The 22,483-nt window shown below is 36.6% G+C and overlaps 1 protein-coding gene across 1 annotated transcript in view; it reads right to left on the bottom strand.

Annotated features, from left to right (window-relative positions):
* RAB2A (RAB2A, member RAS oncogene family) overlaps positions 1-22,483 on the bottom strand; it is a 40,266-nt gene that overhangs the window by 8,892 nt on the left and 8,891 nt on the right. Inside the window, exons 2-6 of the mRNA XM_079300003.1 lie at positions 19,586-19,657; positions 17,510-17,577; positions 7,986-8,068; positions 6,572-6,664; positions 2,954-3,065 (exon numbers count right to left, since the gene is read on the bottom strand). Of these exons, the coding sequence (XP_079156129.1) occupies positions 2,954-3,065; positions 6,572-6,664; positions 7,986-8,068; positions 17,510-17,577; positions 19,586-19,657 (428 nt within the window). The remainder of the gene's footprint in view (positions 1-2,953; positions 3,066-6,571; positions 6,665-7,985; positions 8,069-17,509; positions 17,578-19,585; positions 19,658-22,483) is intronic.

Raw genomic sequence — 22,483 nt, 5'->3', positions numbered from 1 at the left:
TGTGCCATAGGGAACTACATGGCCATCCTGAGGTCATGCTGGTGATTCTACTCTGCCTCTGCCCAAGCAGTAACCTCTCAGCAAACTCTGAACTGCAGGTTCAGAGCACAATTAATAGTTATATACTACTGCGAACTACCAATGAAAAAACTAATGTGATAAAATTGCTAATGTCCCTTGCAAATAGGACAAAAAATTCTTATGTATTACATGTTGGTTTAATGACAGTAATGGCTGTTATGATTAAAACAAGTGCAAACCTGCCTGGAGTTCAGACCCCAGACTTATGTGCGTACAAGTGAAGTCTCCCAATGGACATCATGATGTTCTCTTAGAAAAAGTAAATAAGCAACACTGAAGTCTGCAAACAGTATTTCAGAGTGCACCCATCCACAGTTCAACACAGTAGAGCAAATATGACAACCACGATTCTAAAAGTTAACAAGATTCTACTGTGAGAAGGCCCACAGCCATGCATGACAAAATGTACACTGTTCTAACTACAAACACCTTAGAAATCACTGAGGAGAAAAAAAAGGAAGTACAAAAAGTCAGTAATATTTTGATAGTTGGCTACCTTTACAACTTTAGACAGAGGCTAAAAGGAAATCAGCAACCTCCTGTTTAAATAAAAATGATACTGCTGAAGAGACTAGCATTAACTGTCCTAGCACTGCAGTCAAATTATAAGCCTGTGCCTCACCTCCCTCCAATAATCATTCTACCCTCTCAGTGATGCAGAAACTTTTACACAATCCCATTCCACATGAAATAGGGTGATTTAACTCTGTGGTCACAGCAAATTCTTAGAAGGCTCCAAAGCAACTATGAAGGAAGAACCTGCATCTACTTCCCACTCCCTACCTTCTATTACCTATTAAGCAAACAGGGTGGAAACTTCTCCAACAGCCTAGCCCAAAAGAAACAGCCAACAGGATGTTTTACAATCCTTATCACCTAATTCTATTCAAGACGTAGGTAATGAAACAATTCTGAAGAACATAATTAGCCATTTTAAACTGTTTTAAGATCCAAGCGCAAAAACAGTTAATGTACTGCTCCAGCTACAGATTTACAAAGGTATTTCACAGTGGTGGAAATCAGGATTAAACAAGGGAAACAGCTCAGAAAAACATTACCAACAGGAGCTGATTTGTTCATATAAAGAAACTGCTAGAGGTTAGGATTTTGCTTCTGTAGCTGTTAACGGTTCTTACATCATACCATTTTTTTTGTGCTTACTGAGAACATTAAAGGAATACACTTGACTGTCACTGGAAAGGATTACATTCTAAAGCTCTCCCACCAAAATTAGAAAGTCAGTACACACACACACACACCACTCAGTTGTATAATCATGATGAGAGGACTCTACATGAACTTTTTGATAAAGAACTTAATGTCCATAATAATCAGAGATAATCAGAGATGCATTAGATACTGGATATTCATTTACTGAACAATTCATTCAGGATGCAGTTTTTGATGCAAAAAGAGGTGATAGTGTTAGAATCAGGTAGTAATGAATTCTGTGAAAGTCATCTGTAGCTTAACTTTTCCAAAAACTTCAGTACTTCATAACTAAAAGGCTTTACCAATAAAAGTACCTCATTGGCCACATACCATTTTGAATGTAGTTTTGGGAAAGAATAGGGGTAGATTATGTAGTGTATGTCATTATAAGAAAGGTCAGTGGGGATGAACTGAGTATGGGCTTGAAAGACATGTGAAGCAATCTTTCTGCTTTACATAGCACTAACATCTCAGCTGGAGCTCTTGGTACACCACTGTATTTGTCTGGCTATAACACAGTTTTCTTTAAAGCAGTCTGCATGGTGCTGCGTTTTGAATTTATGACTAAAATAGTGCTGTTAACACACCAACGTTCTAGCTATTGCTGAGTGTCAAGGTTTTCTGTTTCTTACACTGCCCTCTCCTGACTGATTAGGCTTAGGGTAGGCAAAATCATGGGGGACAAAAACCAGCCAGGACAGCTGACCGGAATTGGCCTGAGGGGTATTTCATAATATATGATACAATGCTCAAGAATAAAAAACAAAGGGTAGTCAAAGTTGCTGTTCTTCAGAGACTAGCTGAGATTCAGTTTGTTTGTAGGAAGTTATGAGTGACTGCCTTTCTTTCACTCTTCACCTGTCTCTTTCCTTCATTTCTAAAACTCTATCTCAGGCCCTGATGGAGTGCCTATGGCTCTTGTGGTTCTTTCCCCCATTCTGCTCGACAGAGGCACTGAATGAGCAACCTGGTGTGTATTCAGCTGCAGTGGAGCTCAGCCCACCATGACTACCCTTCAAGAAACAAATGCAGTTATTCAAGGTGAGAGATGCAAGAACTCACATGTGTCCAGAAATGTGAACTATAAGTCAAACTTGAAAAGACCTAAGTTCTTTACAGCAGCAAAACTTATTCAAATATAAAGCAGACTACAGTAACCAAGACAATGATCTCTTCATCAGCTCTGCAGAGGACAGAAAACTGAAGCTGTGTGCAAATTGAAGAAGATTCGTACTAGGTAGTAGAGAGGAAAGATGATGACAGTACAAATACCAAAGCACTGCAAGAGATTGCTCTGAAGAACACATGATATACCAGAAGCCTTTAGAACAGGTCACAGTGACATCTGCCAAGAATACCAATAGCTTGGCTTGCTTTGGACTAGCCAATCTATTCTTAGATTACTTTTTAGATTTCATGGCAGACAGAAGTTAGCCATTTCTCTCATCAAATACTTCCAAAAAACCCCACATTAATTAGGAAGTCTCAACAATATAATTAGTGCTGTGTAACCAATTACAACATAGACATTGTCTTTCTCATAATATAAAGAGTAGTCAAATCATGTTAAGGAACCCAAAATCTAGAGGAATAGTATCTAAACAAACAAGCAAAATTTAAGTCGACTGTTTTAGTAAAAAGCAGTGTTAAGCAAAGTTACCTCCTCTACATTGGAAGCAGTTTTGGCAGATGTCTCCATAAAGATAAGTCCGTGCTCTCGTGCAAATGCTTCACCCTCCTCTTTCTTGACTTCTCGTCTAGATTCTAAATCACTAAGATAGAAGAAAACCCAAAAGTTAAATTACATGGTCTAACATCCATATAAAGATTATTCTTCACATGCTTATGTTTGTAAGCCTGAGAAGCCAAGAGCCCCCATCAGAACTTGGGTAGATAACTTGCCAAGTTCTTAAGTAAAGCAGAATTATTGCACTTACAGTATATGGAATAGTCACGGGCATCACATTTACTTGAGCTATACATCCTAGCTGACACAAACCTTATCAAGGATTTCATGAAATAGCTTTCTACAGGATGAGCGTGTATTTATCTATGTATTCCTTGAATACTAATTTTAGGCATTGTATTTTCAGTACATATCACACTCTTCTATTATAATATTATCTACCAACTCAATACTATAAAGCTGAGCTGAAAAAGGAGCGTTACAAATGATTTATTAATATTAAACAGAACTTAAAAAATAAAGTTCATTTTTTCTATTCAGTAGCAAAACTTCATACAGCCAATTTATTTTCTGCTTAAAAGCAGAAGTAAGTTCTTTTGAATTACATTAGATGTTTTATCCCAGTAAGTTAGCATTTAAGTTGTGAAACTCCTGACCCTCCAGCAGCAAAAAAAATTGAAGTGACTGTTAGACATGTTCTTGCTTCCTGGTTTCCAAGCAATTTAATTCAAAGTCAAATATTACCCAAAAAAGCAGAGAAAAACCCTCTTGGACTGGACAACTGGAGACAAATCTATTTCTCTAAGTTATACAGACAAGTATTTTACCCTTACTTTTAAAAGATTTTTAAGAACAAGGAATTCACAGTTTGTCCTTCTTTGTAAGTAAACCACATCTTGAGCAATAAAAATGATGCATTCATTATTGATGTATAGGTGTAAAATCTATACTTTAATGAATTTTCATCTAAGTTGTACATGTATACGTATTTTCTTTGATACAATTTTTTAACTAAATAGCATACAAATAGATAATTTAATTTGCAGTCAATATACAAATAAGTAGTGTCACACTAGACTTCAGTGCTTGCCAACTTTGTAATTATACATATATTAAAAACATGTAATACTCACTGTGACATCTATTTTGCAGCAAAGCAGGTTTTTGCAATTTTTAACTAAATGCTAGCTTAGATGAGAAACTGAGTCAATATAATTCAGTACATTATTTAAATATTTTTAAAAAACTGAAGATAAGGATAAAAGATATATCTCCTCAAAACAATTTTGAAGCTGATGTTCATTATATTTAAGCACTCCCAGTATTAGCTGATATTATCTTTTTCAACCTGAGCAATGTCTTTATTTGCTACTACCATGCTACTCTCAGAAATACCTTATTTAAAGCCTTGATTCACTTCAGTGTTATTTCCATGACAAAACAAACAAATAACTTTTTACTTGAAATAATGCAGTTGTATAAAAAACTGCCATGACAGCCCAATCAAAACGCAATATTGATACTAAAAATATTCTTAAAGATCTTTAACTGCTACTACTAACCACAGTTGTCTTCCTCTCTCCATTCCAATAATTCGAAGCATTTGGTCTTACTAGATCAATATAGCTATGCTTTGTTCTGGAAAGAAGATTAAGTACAGTATTTGTAATGTTTTAACACTAGTATTTGTAATGTTTTCAACAAATAGCCATTATATTTCAAATTAAATTCTCAACACTCTTGAAATCCAGCAATAAATCAGTACTACAAATTTATGTCAAGTGCACTTTTGGGAGTCATAAGAGCAGTATTTATTCCTTCAAAACTACTATTCTAGCATACACGTTCTTCCTTCCTTCCACCCATCTCTAGTAGTACACCCTACCGTAAGAACTCATTCAGGATAATGCAATAAAATTCAAGGTGCTTTCTTCTTGCCCTCCTTGAAAATAATATCCTTTAAAAATCTTGAATTTTTTAAGACTTTCAGTTCATGTGGCACTTCAATCTGTAACAAGTTATTGTGCACATTTTAAGTATATTTATTGTTTGAATAAACCTAGCTGTAAATGGGAATTACTGAGCTAGCTGCAAGTAGCAAATCAGTCTGCATCAGCAGAATGCAAGATGTGAAAATTTAGTTTAACAGCTAAGAATAATCAGAAAGAGTTACAGATGTCAATTAAGTATGCAAACATATCTCAAATAAACAGTACACTTTACTGTTCTCTCAGTGCCATATTTTTACTCACACAAGTATAAAAACAGTTGGTCAGGGCCATCACAGGTTTACCAAAGCCTCATTCAATAAAACAAGCGTACATTTTTGTATATTAATTTGTCAAGATTATGCTTGATGCATTCCTCAATAAAAAAGAAAGTCCGTAGTCATTTACCAGATAATGTAAAAAAAAAGTTGACAGGCTTCACAATGACTTAATATGTATCAGGGTTTTCAGGAGGAGGTAGAGAGTTGTGGGGCAGTGGGGGGAAAAAAGAAGGGAGAAGAGGGGGAAGAAGAAAATAAAGAGTTCAACAGGCCCAAATAGCAAACCCAGATTCACTATCACAGGGCTGCTTCTCAGTAGCATCTAAGAAATGATCTGGCTGCTCATGAAATTTTCAGGGGCATGCATATACAACATTATTTCAACTGGTATCTTTACCTTCAAGAACTGCTAAGGCATGGAGACAAGTTCAAGTCAATTACACAAAGGCCTATAATTATTAAATTCTGAGGTGATGCTTTCCATATTTTGAAAAAATTCTGCATTCAGTAAAAAGTCTAGCTATGATGCTATAATTCACTGAATCAAGAACTAGAAGAACTAAGATATGTTCACTGATGTGGTTTTATTAAGACTTTCACTACGAAGTCTCCGCATCAATAGGGAACAATTTCATAATTTTAGACAGTGTAGCTGATGAAAAGAACAAGTAAGGAATTGTTTACAAATTGAGTAATGCTTCCACAACTTTTAGTTATATTTTTATCTCCCACTGAATTTACCAGGAAATGGTGAAAAAGCATTCTCTGGCCCAAATCCTAGCTAAAAGCTACAGAATATGGAAGAGGCTTGTAAATCAGAAATGTCTCAATCATTGAGGTATGCACTTCTTACATTTGAGAGAAGTTTATGATGTGTGTCCTGTACTATGGGCTTTTTTTTTTTTAATTACATTTTCTCTGATGTGAGACTTGCCAAAAACCAAAGCACTTTAGAACACCTCAAATTAAGAATCCTATTATCTTTGTAAGGGAGAGATCAGATCTAACTGGTGATTCCAGAAACGAAAAGCATAATGGGAAGATAGCTCATATAATCCATTGCTTCACACATTTGCAACCAATCCTTCCGAATAAAATTAATTCTAAACAGATATTCAGAATGTAATGTAGTTGATCCATGTGCTGCATTGTATTAGTCTAAGTAGAATAGGAAAGGTTTTAGGCTCATCACAGAACTATGCACAGTGATAGAAGGGAATTTAAAGTTAACATATTGCCTACAAATATAAAAAACCCAAAAGCTGAAATACATGGAAGTTAAATAATTCCCTTTTACAAAATACCATCTAGTAAAAATTTACCTTTTGTTTCCAATAAGCATTATAACCATGTTGGAGTTGGAATGCTGACGAGCATCCTCTAACCAAGTCGTCAAGTGGTTGAAAGTGTCTCTCCTAAATATAGAGGAGAATGAACATTAAAAGCGGTATTTAAAGAAATCTCTCCCCTGTTAGTCCACTTCTCTACTTGAATAACCAACTCATTTATTAGTGCACATGCTCTAGGGATAAAAGCTAGTAATCCCTTTGTGAGACGGAGAACGGGCGAGCAAAAATTTAGCAAACAAGGAGTGTTAATGAACTCTGCCTAAAAAGTAATTGAAAACATGTTTGGTACGGAGAATACAGAGGATTCTTAGAGCTGTAAGAATCTGTAATTTTATATATATATAAAAACTGAATAGAATTTTAAAAGTACCCATCAGCTTCAACCAAGCTAAACAACATAGTCAAATACAGCAATATTTGTTTTACTGAAAGCAGAAAATGGCTGATAATTTTTATGTGAGTTTGTAATCTGAGTAATAAACTTAGCAGTAAAATCTTTTAAAGGTGAGGTACATGAATGTGATACATTACAGTTTTTTTACAGCAGGTGTAAATCAAGTAATAAATCCCATGCTTGTAGAATGGTTTTAAAATACCGTATTTTATTTATTTTATTTTATTTATGAATCGAAGATTGATTTACTGGAACTCAGTTACTTCCTGATATTTCAACAGGAAAAGGGAACAAAAGGAAAAACGTCTAGGAAACCTCTAGTACAAGTGGTTGCTCAATGTAACAGCAATAACCAAGATCCACAAAAGGAGACACACAACTTAATAGTACTTTGGAGCCTGAATATTTTTGTAAACCAGCCGGAATACCCACAGTTCTACAGAAAAACTGCGTATAGATACTTTAATATAGCAGGGAAACTTCAGTAACTTCTAAACAGCTGCTAAAAAGTATCAGATTAAGACCTGTATTTTTCAAACCTCAAACATAGCAATGGTAGAAGTTTCCCAGTACTCTTTATGTAACCAGACTTCTTTGTTTTACCATTTCACTCCTTTGCAGAACAGTATTTCAGTAATCTGTTATAATTAAAGAAAAAAATATCCCTAATGATAATAAAACACTAGAAAGGAATTAATGAAATATTTTCAGGTATTTCTCAATAAAGGTAATCCAGAGGTTGATTGTCAATAGCTTACAAAAATATTCATTCTTTCTGAGACTTTATGCATGCCTTCTCAACTACCATGCAGAGAAAACTGGAAGCATATAGGTAACACATGCTATATCTTGACTTAGAGCACTTAAAGTTGACACAATGTTAGATTACCAGATCTATACAAAAAGCCAAACTAGAATAGACACTTAGCACTACTGCAGACCATAGCAGAATTCTACAAAGACGTATCACTGTAATCCAGTTGGTATTCTCACCTTGTAATGTCATACACTAGCAAAGCCCCTGCAGCTCCTCTGTAGTATGATCTTGTGATGGAACGGAAGGACTCCTGCCCTGCCTGTAGAACACAAAGTTTCATTATTTCATATCTAATACTTATTTTTTGTTCCTGAAAATTAGGAACTTACAATACAGGATCATAGAATTCTACTTTTGAGAGATGGGGTAAGGAAGAGTACGAATGGGAAATCAGAAAGGGGACAACTGGGGACAAAGTCTCCAACAGTAGCAAGAGCACATAGGGAGAAGACACCAACTATAGCACAGAGCTGTTAAAAAAGAAAAAAGAAAAAAAAATCGGAACAAGACCTCTAAACCTTTTTTGGCAATCCCTGACAACCCAATTTACTGAATGGCTTCACAATACATGAATCATTATTAGAGCACAGAATGGACTCCTAGCAACTAAGCTCTGAAGACAAATTTGAAAGGAAGCAAATAACCCAGAGCTTCACATTTGAATTCAATAACCCGCTCCCTGGGGCAGCTGTTGACACTAGAATAAATAAAGTCCATTGTAAATAAATGATGAATGACATCTTTACGCCCACCATCTGCTGGTGTAAAGGTTGTTGGAAGGCCAAGGATGCAGATTTTATCCGTTATATCATAAACTGCAGCCAGCTTTCAACAGTCTTCAGATGGAATTCTTTCAGTAATCATTTTATTAAGAAAAACCAGAAAATGGTTGTGAATTCAATTTTACACAATTCTGCTCCACAGTTAATCAATTTCCTCTGTACTTGATAAATAATGCTTGTCAAAGCAGCTACAAGATGCAAGAGTCATCTTCATATACACTGTGAAAAACTTCAGAGTCTACATAAATTAGATAGTTCTCACAGAAAAGTATTCTGTAAAAATCTCAGCGCCTAAAGAACATGCTCAAAATACAGTCTTGAAAAATATTCATGGCTGCAGATATTGAGCTCCTCATGCTCATGTTTTTCAGAAGAGCTATCTAGCACTTGACAATTGCTAGAAGAAATATTTACTTCTAATATTTAGCATTAACAGATGCTTTAGCATAATTCAAAGATAGCACAGAACATACTTAAAAAATACTAATGCTGAAAAAAACCCTATGTGCAGTAGAACTGTAGAACTAGAGGAAATTGCCCTGATTTAAACACAAAAAAGAAATATTTATCAAATCCAAGGAACCCCTCAGCCATGCCTACAAAATTAATATATGGAGAACTTTTTCTCAAAGTTATTGTACTTAATACCAGATCTTGAATTCAAAGGGAACTTGATCTAGGTACCGTCACTCAACACAAACAGCGGCACAACAAGTTAAGATGTTCTCAGTCTTCAGAAAGCATCCTTATCTTCCAGAATAAACAGTAACTTATATTTTAGAAACCATTTTATCTTAGCCATTCCAGAGGAAACAGTTATAAAATACAGTACAACATATAGTACAACACAGTATACATATAGTATATAGTACAACACAATAGTTTCAGCACTGTTAGAATACCCTCACATATGCTCTTGGACAAGAGTCCAAGTACATCTTCATGCAAACTTTGGTAATAAAATACAGACAACCAGTAGAAGACACCAAGAAATCGTAAAAAACAAATAGCCAGCAGTTTTTTAGTGATAATACCTGGTTTCCTACATAGAAATTCAAGTAAACTTTACCACTTTTTCTTAGTGTGGTGACTAGCTCAAGTGGATGATAGATAAATGAAACATTTCCCTGCTAAACAGGCAACTTACTGTTACCAGGAGATTCCATACATTGCCTAAAATCATATACAACCTGGACTTCCCCTAACACATTAAGACTGCCTCTTACACCTTCATAAATTCCATCCTGACATCTGAAATTGTTCATTTCCCTGAGTAAATTAGTCATGGTCAAGCAATAGTGTCAGAAGTTCTAGCAGATCTTACTAAAATGTATGAATTGTGAATTCTTAAAAGAATCACTTACTTTAAAAAGTTGAGTATGTATATACTGAAACTACTGTAATAATTGTGTCTCACTTGACAATGGTGAGATTCAAATATTCTTGCTTCCTTAAGGAAAGGGTGAAAAACAGTACCTTCTTTGGTAAAGGGATCACATTTTCCATATAGTAATAATCCATTTATGCTTACATATACCAATGGACAACAAAAACTCAATTCTCTTTCATTCTAAAAGAAAACTGAGTTTCTGTAAAGAAGCTCCATGATTCTAATATTTACTCTAAAACATAAAAATGTATTATATAAGAAAAACACCTTATATATAAAATTTACTGGCTACTTTAACAGTATCATTCTGAACAATATCTAGAAGGTCGATATAGAAGGCAAAACATAGGGTTAGACATGTAGAATACATTTGCATAGCTTTTTTTTTAAGTGCCACTTTTTACTTTACTTAAAAAAACCCTGCTTTAAAATCTGACCATTTTCTCTGTCCACTTCCTGTTTTTCAAGGGCGACAAGCTGTTTCAAAAGTCAAAATAAGTCAAAACTGAAAGTGTAGGCTATTAGCCAAAACTGACTTTAAAAACATATATAGTGTGTGCTATAATTGTACTTTATCCATCTTACAAAATAGGACCTACCCAAGTTTATCTGCTTGTTACAAGCAGCAACAGATAGAAGCAGCAGTATAGAAGCTCAGTATAAAATAAAATCAGCTTCAATACCAGAGAAAGACCCCTTGTCTTAAGCATAATTTTATTATTACTATCCCTTTCACGTTCCTACAAAATCCAGCACTTAACTTGTTATCTTTCTTTCATATTAAAAATTTTTTTTCTACAGAACAGTTGAGGTGCGAAAGGGACCTCTGGAGGTCCCTTGTTCCAACCTCCCTGGCTCAAGCAGGGCCATTCAAAGCAGATTGCTGAGTTCCACATCCAGATGGTGCAGGAGGCAGGGGGCTGTGGTATCAGGAATAGCAGGGGCAATAGTCAGGAGACAAATGTTAAACAGGGTGCTTGCCAAGGTCACATTACATCCAGTACAGGTGAAACGAGCTTTGCTCCAAGACAATCCCAGGTCACACCCACGGTCACAGTTACACTGCAGTGGAAATGGGAAGATGGAGGATGTTTCTGGTCAGCCAGACCTGACAGCTCCTTCACACAGAAACTCCAGCTCAGACATGGCTGCTTGCAGGAGCCTGTAACTGCACACCGAGCACGCCTGAACATGCCTCCTCTCTCTGCAGACAAACAGGTGCTAGGTCTGACACAAGTAGTTCACTAATCTCAAAAAAATGTGAGCCTCTGATAAACAAGCAATGTTTTAAGTGCTAAGTAACATTCTTTTTTGGATATTTTCTACTCTGTAAGCTTTTACAATTCATACCATAATGGTTCACAGAAACAGACAAACTTTCTGACAGGAGAGACTAGTCTATACAGACATAGTTCTAGAAGTCATAGGTCTTCAAGCAAGTACAAAAATTTTCATTTCTGCTTCAACTGCACAGATCTATATACCATGTACTTTTCAAAGCATGCTTCAGTATAGAAACCAAAACACAATTTGAAAATAACAATGTAAGCAGATTTAGGTCATGCACTAAAGTTTTCAGGGACACTTAAGCTATACAACTATGTTATCACAGACACAGTATCTCTGGTATGTTTAAAAAAAATAATCCAAGTGTTACTATTCCCACAGGAAATCTTGGTGTCATTTCCAAGTATGTGGAGTAGTTGCATCAACTGCAAAATACACAGGCAAATCCTTGTTTACAAAGAGTTACTTGAAAGTCCCTTAACTGGGTATTTGTGAATCTATAAAGTAAGGGAAAACATGAAAAGAGACATAATGCAGGACAAGAAGGCAGTTAAAAACAGCACCCACAATAGTGCATCTCCCTAGAAAACAGTTCATTATTTTGCTGAATTCTCCATGCTCAACACTGAAGAATTTGTAAAATTTCTTTAAGGACCAAGTTATCTGGGAATGTCCCAGCAGGCCTTCAGCATCCAAGCTGACTAATAGTTTTTATTAGGAGGGAATATTATAGTACACATCCACAAGCAGTATGAGAACTACAACACCTAGCTAATAGCTCTAGATTCCCTCACTCTGAAAACAGGCACACATATGTAGTATGTTCAAAACTGGTAACAGAACATCTCATTCACATTGGGAATTATTGTTTACCTGTTTACACTTTCCTAAGTTACAAAGATGACTAAAAAGCCATCTAAGAAATAACCAACTTGCAAGTGTCACACCACCTGTGACAGCTGCCAGCTGGGAACCACTCCACAAAGTTGATCCCTGGAATAAAATGTTCCAGAAAGAAAGAGGAGCAATACATACCTTCAAATATCGTTTTGAAAGTTAAAAATATATTAACAGCCTCTTAATCACATGTCAACTTGTTTATACAAATGCATTAATCTTGCAATCATGTCTCCAATCCAGAAAAAAAAAATAATTTTAGGGTGGTTTACTAGCATTTAGGACAAACATGATGCACAGAAGCAAATAAAAAAACAACCCCTGATGTTGCCAGCAAAGACATTCCCAAACAAAAATAGAACTAAAAATGCTTATAAAGAAGAATCTATCACAATATATGAAAGTCTCAGAATTTATGCGATGGATTTAGCCAAGTTACATGTTGCTTGAAAAAACCCTGTCAGCATGCAGTAAGAACTGAAATTTCAAGAGGACTCAAGATCCCCAAGGATGAAACTACATATATGTCTAAATACAGATAATTGCACATCTGCCTTCTCCTGTTGTTGAATAAATGACACTTAGATATCTAAAGAAATTCTCAACACATCACAAAATCAAAGCTTTAGCCTTCCTTTATCAGAAATACACTTATATTTGTAACTTGAAAAAAACTTAATCTGAAACCTTTAGGTATTAAGTAGCAACCCCCACTAAAACAGGAGTTCTTTGGTGCAAAAACACGATTCATACTCCTCCCATTTAAGGCCTTATCCTAAGCAAGAGGTTGCTCTTGCAGAAATCTTGGAAAACATGAATAAACTGACAAGAAATCAAAAAACAATTCAGAAAATAACATGCTGATACTATAGTATTTCCATAGCCAAATACATTTAAGCATGTCATAGGTTTATGAACACTAAGATAGGAAGTGTATCAAGTTGCCTTAGCTTCCTAAAGTGACATCATGGGTGTGAACAATAACTTCAGCTACTGGCACTCAAGTTCAGATGATGGTCGTATTAAACAAACAGCAACAGGAATAACTATTAAACAGACAAATCTCCCTGCCTCACCCTTCAATCCACAGATCCAGAAATAAGCTAATCCTCCCACGTGGCAGCAAACACAGTCTGTGACTGATGATCAGACTAGTTTCAGAAACTAAAGGAGCTCCTTTTTAAGTTCTGTGAACTTCACAGCAGTGTAACAGAGGGCTATGAGATGCAGCAATATGCATGCAGGTACCATGGCTAGTATCAAATTAGTAAAAATATAGTAAAAGAATAGACTAACTGCCCACAAACATATAAGTATTCTGACTACCAAAGCAAGTAGAAAACATCACTAAATAAAAAATTAGTAAATAGCTCTTGGGGGTGAATCCTACATCCTAGCAATTGTCAGAGTCACTGGGATGAATATTCAATAAATTAAGAGAACTTTATCTGGTTGTAATAGATCCAAACCAACTGCAAACAAAAATATCTTAATTTCCAAGAAGAATTAGTATATCCAGACTAAGGGAAATATGCTTTTAACAATTATGCCTCCAATCTTTCACGAACACACTTTTTATACAAGCTCTCAGCTACTAGAAAATATTACAAATTCAATTAGAAAGTACACTTGTATGGAAATCAAGAAATTACTTGAAATTAGTTTACAAAAACTAATTATTTCAGATATTTAGTCTGAGCGAGACTAAGGTACTATATATAAACATAATAACGAATTAATGTTTTTAAATCATGGATTTGCATGAAATAAAGCTAAATCAGATACTAAAAATATAGTGATTCAAGTGCACAGGAAAAGTTCGTATTGATACCAATTTAGAGAACATCAGCATTACTTAGTGTCATCACAGATCTCTCCTACTGCAGTGTCTGACAGAAATATCCTCTTTCAATTACTGCTTATTTTTCCTCATCAACAATGACTTGTTAGTAACAGTCAATGCAATTGATGCAATACAGAACATCCCCCTCAACAACAAAACCAAGGCCACTGACTCAGCCTGGTAACAAGCCCAGTTATCTCTCTACAACAATGAACTTTTACTGAGGAGAAGCAATTTTAATTTTCCTTAGCATTATGCTGCTTCTGTAAGATAATCAACCTTACCTGCACAGCTTATTTAAGCTCAGGAAGCTTAACAGATTCCAGAACAGTTATTTTAATCCTTACTAACTGCTGTAAAACCACTTCTAGCTCCCCTAAAAGTTATGTGTGCAGTTGACACTAGCTCAAATACCACATTTCCACAAAAGAGCTTGACTTATCACAATAAGCAATTACCAACCGATCAGTTTGGACAAAAGTATTTCTCAGTCCATCCAAATACTGGAAGCCATTACTAAGACTAAAGATACAAGAAAAGAAATAAATCTAGATACTAAAGACACACAAACAAACAATTTGGTTCAATACCTCCTCTTTACAGACCAAAAAAAACCACGAAAAAGGAATAGTGAAACCCAAACACCCACAGACCTAAACACCTGGGCGTGCCACAGCACACACAGCAGCAAGCTCGCAGAGCCCAGCAGTGGGGAGATCCAGAACAGCCTGCAGCTGGGAGAGAACAACAGGACACTATTTGCTTGTGCAGACATGAATAGCACTAGAGCTGAGACTGCAACACATAAAATTAAGAATGCAAAGGCCACACTGAGTATTTTTCACGGAATGCAGATTTTTGTTTGTGGGGTTTTTGGGGGGAGGGGGCTGGGACTAGGTGTGTTTTTGCATCAGACTAGTTTTACTAGACTACCAGCTCACAGGACCAAATACTGAACTACAATTTCTAACAGGCATACATGTATTCCTTAAGCATATCTTCCAGTTTGGCCTCATCGAAAAGGAATTCGGTTTGTGTACTCCCACATGGAAAATAGACTACAGTAAACACAATTAAATTCCATAATATGCTCCTAATCCAAATTAGGATGATAATGAAAAAGTAAAATATTCTTGAGTTATCATACAAGAAAGACACACAAATGGATCTCAGACATGCAACAGTGTTAGCTTCAGCTGTCCCTGTAAGGTGCAACACACTCCTGCAGGGAGGTATGCTGCAGCTTCCATATGTTCCCATTACTATGACACGCCTTTCCTCAGGGCTGCAGTCATCTGCTGAAAACAACACAAAATAAGCACTGTTGCACAAAAGTGTCTGGCCAGAAAAACCTGAATTGTATTTGATTCTCTTAAGCAAACTAGTTCACTGTTCAGCAATCCAAACAAATTTTATCAAGTTCTCCACTTGTTATGCCTCAGCTCAGGATGCATCCTGTTCAATGATGGATTAAAGGCAGGTGTATGAGGCTAGCACCAAATAAGAGAAGGGTTAGTGCCATGACTCAGTAGGCACCAACTGAAAACATAAATAGTTCATGTGTTTCCTTAGCAACAGGTGTAAAATGAACCTTCTCTCATCAAACAGAAGTTGTTACAGCTTAATAAATACAGAGATAGCACAAGTAACAGCTACCAGTTTTGGCTAACAGAAAAAAAAATGCTCAATGCAGATAGAGCACAGTAACCTCGATCATTATAGACATTTGTGTACCTTAACACTCATAAGTAAAATACCTCTTGAGAATTACCTCATCATGTTTCTTATTTTCGCTATACCTTCAACACCTTTGTAACCCAGATCAGAAATTATACAGTGGAATTTACATATGCTGACAAACCAAGACTGCATTAGAACAGAAATATCCAGCATTTTAAAAATCAGATTGCATACAATTAAACTCTTAACTATGACCAGTATACAGTCATTCACTGCATATAATTCATAAATTATTAAGTACAACACCCACCATACAATCGACTCGGTGTACAAAAGCATTCAATTAGTATTTTTAATTTATGCATGATATACTAAAGAAAAAAACCCCTGCTCAAATAGAGTTTATAAATTATAGTCAAAAGCACTTGGATTGCCATTTTGGCTGGACATGTTGCATGCATTCAAGACAACAACCAGACTGCAAAGAGCCACTGATTCAGAGGCACCAGGAAATGCATGATCTACAGAAACAGTTGAAGTTCATTTGTATCTAAGGAGATTAATAGAATCAGTTCCAAAGCCAGTGAAAGACAGTTGTAAAATTAGTACTTTTGCCTACAAACAATCTGCCCCAATTTTAGAAAACAAGGACCAATTTAGGTATGCAGTCACACTATGTGCTAAGGGCTTGATTACAAAGCTACTTTTTATGCAGATTTGCTTGTTGACCAAACTTAAAATTTCTCAGCCACCTTGACAGTCTGCAATCCTCGATTATAATAGTAAAAATGCCCAGGGCAGAAAAAATCTAAAGTAAGCTGACCATATAGTTCTATGCTTTTTTCTTAGAACTTACAATGAGGCACAAGTGTTAGGTGCCATGTCAAGTAAAGAACTTGTAAAATAATTAAGGTCTTACCTATGAAGTTCACTAAAATATTATACTTATTTACATTTTTAATACACATGCCCATATGTAGGCATGCATATATGAATGTATGTCCTTTCACTGATTGGCTGTACCAAAAAGAGCAGATGCATGAGGCTAGGGATCACATACCTGTCAGTTTCTAAAGGTATCCTAAAATGCTTTTAGAAAAGGAAAGAGGCAACTCTGTCTTAGTGAACAGTCAAGCACATTTAAAAGCTACCAGGATAACCATCTTAAACCTGCTTTATCAGAAGTGTAGACAGTGATGCTGACTGCTTTAGAGTAAAGAGACAGACAACACAAGAATATCCAATATATGTTCTTAACCTGAACCCCCTCAAAAGTCAAAGTCAGAATTTTGGAAGTTTCAAAACACCTAAAGCATTTACCAGTCCCCTCTTGACTGAAGTATCTGCTGTCTTGAACTTGTTTCCTTAGGTCTTCTATGAAAAGTAAGTCATGTATTTTCCTTTACTTTGTAAATGCAAGCATTTCCTCTAGAGAACTCTTTATGAAAGGCAGCAGACACATCTCAATTTCATAACAGTATTTTGCATTTACCAAATCTTGCATGAATGCCTGAAGAAAGATTGTTTAGAGAAACATAAGTCCTTGGTAATATAGAAGACTTTCACCAAATACTGATGCAGCAGGAATTCCAGTCTTACAAATCTGATAAAGTGTTGAGGAAGTTACAGTGCAAATGCCAAAGAACACATCACCCCCAAAAAAGGAAACATTGGCAAATTTTGAGCTCCATAGAAACCAAAGAAAGATGCAAGACAATGTACACTATGTATATTGGATGCTGATGATAGAGAGCTTAGCCAGAATAAAGGAAAAGCTAGTGGAGCAACATGTTTAAACAATTTTTATGATTAATTACTTACCGTATCCCATATCTGAAGCTTTATCTGTTTTCCATCAATAGTTATCATTCGAGCCCCAAATTCTACACCTGAACAGATTTTACAAAAGATTATATTATTAGCACATATCAGAAAGAAGAATGTCAAGTACTACAAAAGCAAGAATGTAAGTTTACAATCAGTCAATGCTGAATCTCTTTCACAACCTGCTTTTAGCAGATTTTCCTGCTGCTTGAAAGAGCTTTCTTGAAGAAAGGTAACTGTCCAAGTGTCTGGGAGGCAAGCCTAACAAAATTTTCCAAATCATTTAGCCTTTAGGGACTACCTAAAATCAGCAGCCAGAAAAAAATCAAGAGGAATAAAATTCAGGTATATTTACTGAAGGGCCTTCAGGTACATTACAGACAGAGGAAGCTCCCCCCAGGGGCTACACCCAAAAATGGATGATGGGTCACAAGTTTTCACACTTTTCTAAGTTTGGTCTATTTGCATTTTGGGGGGGGGGGTTAAACTGCCAATTACAGCTTCAGGTAAGTGAAGTCATCTACCCAAAGTTTGCTCCTCCTTGCCAAATCACTTCTGTTTACATTTTTGTGACCTGAGACAATAAGGTGTCCTTGATTTCCAGACCTAGAGAGGAATTGTTTTGTCTGACCAAAATGGGAAAACGTAGCTAACACGCTAAAGTGAGTTCAGAGTTATACACTAAAGAATTGCAGGATTAAAAATATATTAAAAATTTAAAAGCTAAAATCCTTCTTCCCTCCTTTTCAAGCAGTTTTCCAGGCTCCATTACTACATCCCTCATTATGTTGCTTCTAGGTTCACCACCTCATCTTACCAGCTTCAATTTCTGCTCTGCTCCCAGATTTCAGCTAGCTGTATGCCAAGCAAAGAACTGGCACTACAGCACCCTGCTGAAGTGAAGCTGTTTCCCAGAGCCTATCAGTCTGAGGTGACAGGGCTGCCAAATGCATGAGTGATATATAAGGTGCCATATATCTGGCAGGCCAAAGAAGAAAAGATGGTAACAAGTCATGTTTCCTTAAAGTACTCAAGCTCTTTAGCCAGCCTATCTGCTGCCAAGACCTCACAAATATCTGAAAAACTGATGTTAGCCAAAGAATTTGAACTATATGTCAGACACACAAAATGTGGAAGGACTGTCAAGAGAAAGGGAACTCATAATCAAACCACCTGATACATTCTGTTACATGAAGAAAATCTGTTTATATTTCAAGTAGCTATTTTAGTACTCCCAAACACAGAAAGCCTACCTACTACAGGGCACAAACTAAAAATAGAGACTAGGATACACTTTGTGCAAGGCTCATGATTAAAGCTGATAGGTTCCTTGAAAGAACATCAACAAGTTGAAAGGTTCTGCAACCCCCTCTGAGACTAGCATCTGTTATGCTTAACAGCAAAACTGATCCACAGACTAAACCTGACCTCAGAAGAATTTAGTATCACGCTCTTTATTTTGTGTGGAAAGATAAATAAAAGTTTGTATTATTTACTGTAGTTAGATCCGAGGCAATGTGTCAACATGCATCCATTCCCCCAGTATCAAATCATACCTAACACAAATGGTCAACATCCAGTTGAAGAGCTGGGAAAGAAAATCCCTATCCCTTTCAAAAGCAAATGCATTCACACTTCAGTCCTCTCTTCAAAAGTTAGCCTCCTCAAATAAATTTTTTTATTCATCTTTAAACTTTGCTATAGTTTATCTGTAATTTGTCTTCAAGGTTTTATGGCTAGGCTAATATTGTGTCCCTTAGTGAAAAAATGCCATTTCCATCACCATCAGTGCATTTCAATCTTGGACAATTCTTCTTCTGTGCCCAGTTTTCAGCTTTTCTGAAGAAACAGTTTAGATACTGCAGCTATACATTTTTTATATGCTTCAGATTGTACCCTCCCAATAAAAGACTCCCAATTGGTTTCATGAGCTAACAAATATTCATTAGCTAGATATTCACTGCCACCTTAATACAGCACAAATCCTGCACTTGTGCAGCACAACAAACTCATAAATGCAAACTCATAAATACATTTAACTACTAACAGAGGGCAGCACAAAAAAAGACCTACCAATAGTGAGATCGTGGACTGGTTGAAACCGCTTGTCTGTGAACTGTAACAATAAACATGATTTCCCAACACCTAAAAGAAATAAAAGTAAGTGTTAAACAAATTTTTTTAGAAAGCCTGTAAAGGACCAATAGAAATTAACTTAAGGAAATGCTACATGTTGCTTAAAATTAATTACTAGAGCTGAAGGTATTAGATTTTACATACTTAGAAGTGCATGAAACTTTTTAATTACAGCTTTTAGAGTTCTAGAAACATTATAATCAAAGCAGTTATTTTCAAAAATTGAACAATGAATTATTCTTTTGAAAAACTAGTTCTGCCTTTAAAATTTTTAAGTGGGAAAAAAGTTTTCTAACAGACCTTCAAAGTACCATTTTACATCCTCTCTCCACAATAACTACAGGGCTTGCTACTCCCCTTTATCTGTTTCTGTTTCAGTATGTTCAGCTTTCTTCCAAACTAGCCAGGCCCTCAATAGCATCAGTCTCCCATCTATCTCCTTATTTATCCCCTGAGGTAACCACAGCAGGTCTGTGGCTGCTTACAAGCACTACATGCTGCTGCCCACTGGTTCCTCACAGGCCAAAAAGCAGTCTAAGAATTGGCAGCAGCTCAGTTTACATTACAGTCAGACAGGTAACACAAACATTCTCCCCCTCAGATAACCAACTCGTGTCCAAAATCAGTGTGGCTACTTTCCATTACATGGACACTGGTCAGCAAATGGGCAATCTCTTCCATATGTGAAAGCACAGAAAAGTAGAAGCTAATGCAGTCAGTAGGAATTTTTCCTCTCCTTTTACTTGGAGGGGTTAGTCAAACTTCATCTTTTCAGCCTCAAAAATTTGATGGCACTATATTTGGTTTAAATGGAGTTATTATCACATAGCATACAATACTCTAGCACCCAAGTTCCTGCTGTACTTTATCTGTCCAGAAAGATAAAGATTTTCTAGCCACATACTAGAGGTCAGCAAGAGCTCATCATAAGAGACATATCTAGTATTGAAAGACAGCAAAAAAAAAAGATAAGGAAAAGAGCCACACTACCAACAAAAGATATGCATACCAGAGGTTTGCATATAGTGACACTGGTCTTGCTAATACTAAATTCAGTAAGTTTTTTTAGGACAGTTTAATGACAAAACATAGCCTACAGAAATATAATCACCACCTATCACATTTTGGACTTTAATTCTAAGACCAGTATCCAGTTTCAACCAAATCTAAAAAGAAATAAAATTCTAAAAGAAATAGGAAACATACATTTAGTTTTGTCACAAAATAAGTTGTGGCCAACTGATGACACTCAGATTAATATCCCAAACAATGCAGCAATTCCAATAGCCTAAGCCATTTCCTAGTGCTGCTGTCTCCACTCTCTTCCCTATATTATGCTCCTGTCCATTTCTCCATACAGCTTAGATGAGCTCTGAAGCAATTTCAGTTGTCTGCTGGGTTAGCACGCTAATCTGACAAGACTGACAAAGCAAACAGAAATGGCTTAATGCAGGGTCAGACAAGCATAAGAGTTAGTTCAAATGAGGGAAAAAGTAATGCAGCAGCCAGCAGATCAATAACAGAGTGGCATGGAACTGTAGTCCAAGGCAAAACCTGCAGCATTTGCCTTACTAGATCTCTTTTCTTTAGCTGTCTGGCTTATGATGACAAGCTGTCAGAACACAAGCAGCTTTGAAGCAAGTATAGATTCTGTTCCTAAAAAATTAGTAAACATAAAAGAAGTGGAGGAGGAGTGGGGTAAAGCACTGCAGGTAAGAAAGAAAGAAACAGAAAGGCAGAGTACAGGAGCCATAGGGACAGAACACAAAACTGTATGGAATTTTAAAGTATTAATTATTCTACTCAGAGAACAGCTCTTGTCACAGCTGGTGAGTGAGCCTACCAGAGGAGGGCCTATGCTAGAGCTGGTGTTTGCAAACAGAGATGGGCTCGTGGGAGATGTGGTGGCTGGAGGCTGTCTAGGGCACAATGATCATAAAATTATAGAATTTCAATATTGGTGAAACAAGGAGGGGCATCAATAAAATTTCCACACTGGACTTCCAGAGGGCAGACTTTGGCCTGTTCAAGAGACTTATTTGGAGAATTTGGAGGGGAAGCAGCCCTTAAAAATAAACGAGTCCAGGAAGGATGAACATGTTTCAAAAAGTGAGCTTGAAGACACAGGAACAGACAGTCCCTATGTGCCAAAAGATGAGCCAAAGAACATGACGAGCCTGGATGAGCAAGAAGATCTTGAAGGAAGTAAGGAAAAAAAATAGGGTGTATCACCTTTGGAAGGAGGGTCAGGTATCTCCAGAAATGCTTAAGGGAATTGCTAGGTCATGTAGGAAATAAATTAGAGGCAAAAGCCCAGTTAGAACGTAGTCTGGCCACTTGTGTAAAGGAGAATAAAAGTATCTTTATAAATACATTAATGGCAAAAGCAAGACCAAGGACAATCTCCATTCTCTATTAGATGCAAGAGGGAATTTAGTTATTAAAGATGAGGAAAAGGCAGAGGTATCTAATGCCTTCTTTGCCTTAGTTTTCAACAGAAAGACAAACTGTCCATCATTTACCATCCTAGCTCAGCTGGGAGGTTCCAGATGACTGGGAGCTGGCCAGTGCAATGCTCATCCACAGGAAGAGTTGGAAGGAGTATTTAGGAAACTACAGGCCCGTCAGCCTGACCTCAGTGCCCAGCAAGATTATGGAACAGATCACCTTGAGTGCCACACAGCACCTACGGGATGGCCAGCGGGGCAGATTGTGCTTGACAAACCTGGTCTCCTTTTAGGAGGCCTGGTGGATGCAGGAAAAGCTGTGGATTTTGTGTACCTGGACTTCAGCAAGGCCTTTGACATTGTCTCCCACAACATACTCTGGAAAAGC

The sequence above is a fragment of the Erithacus rubecula genome (assembly GCF_903797595.1).
Source record: "Erithacus rubecula genome assembly, chromosome: 3".
Classification (NCBI taxonomy): domain Eukaryota; kingdom Metazoa; phylum Chordata; class Aves; order Passeriformes; family Muscicapidae; genus Erithacus; species Erithacus rubecula.
The sequence above is the reverse complement of the archived record's forward strand: the minus strand, read 5'-3'. Positions and strand labels throughout refer to the sequence as shown.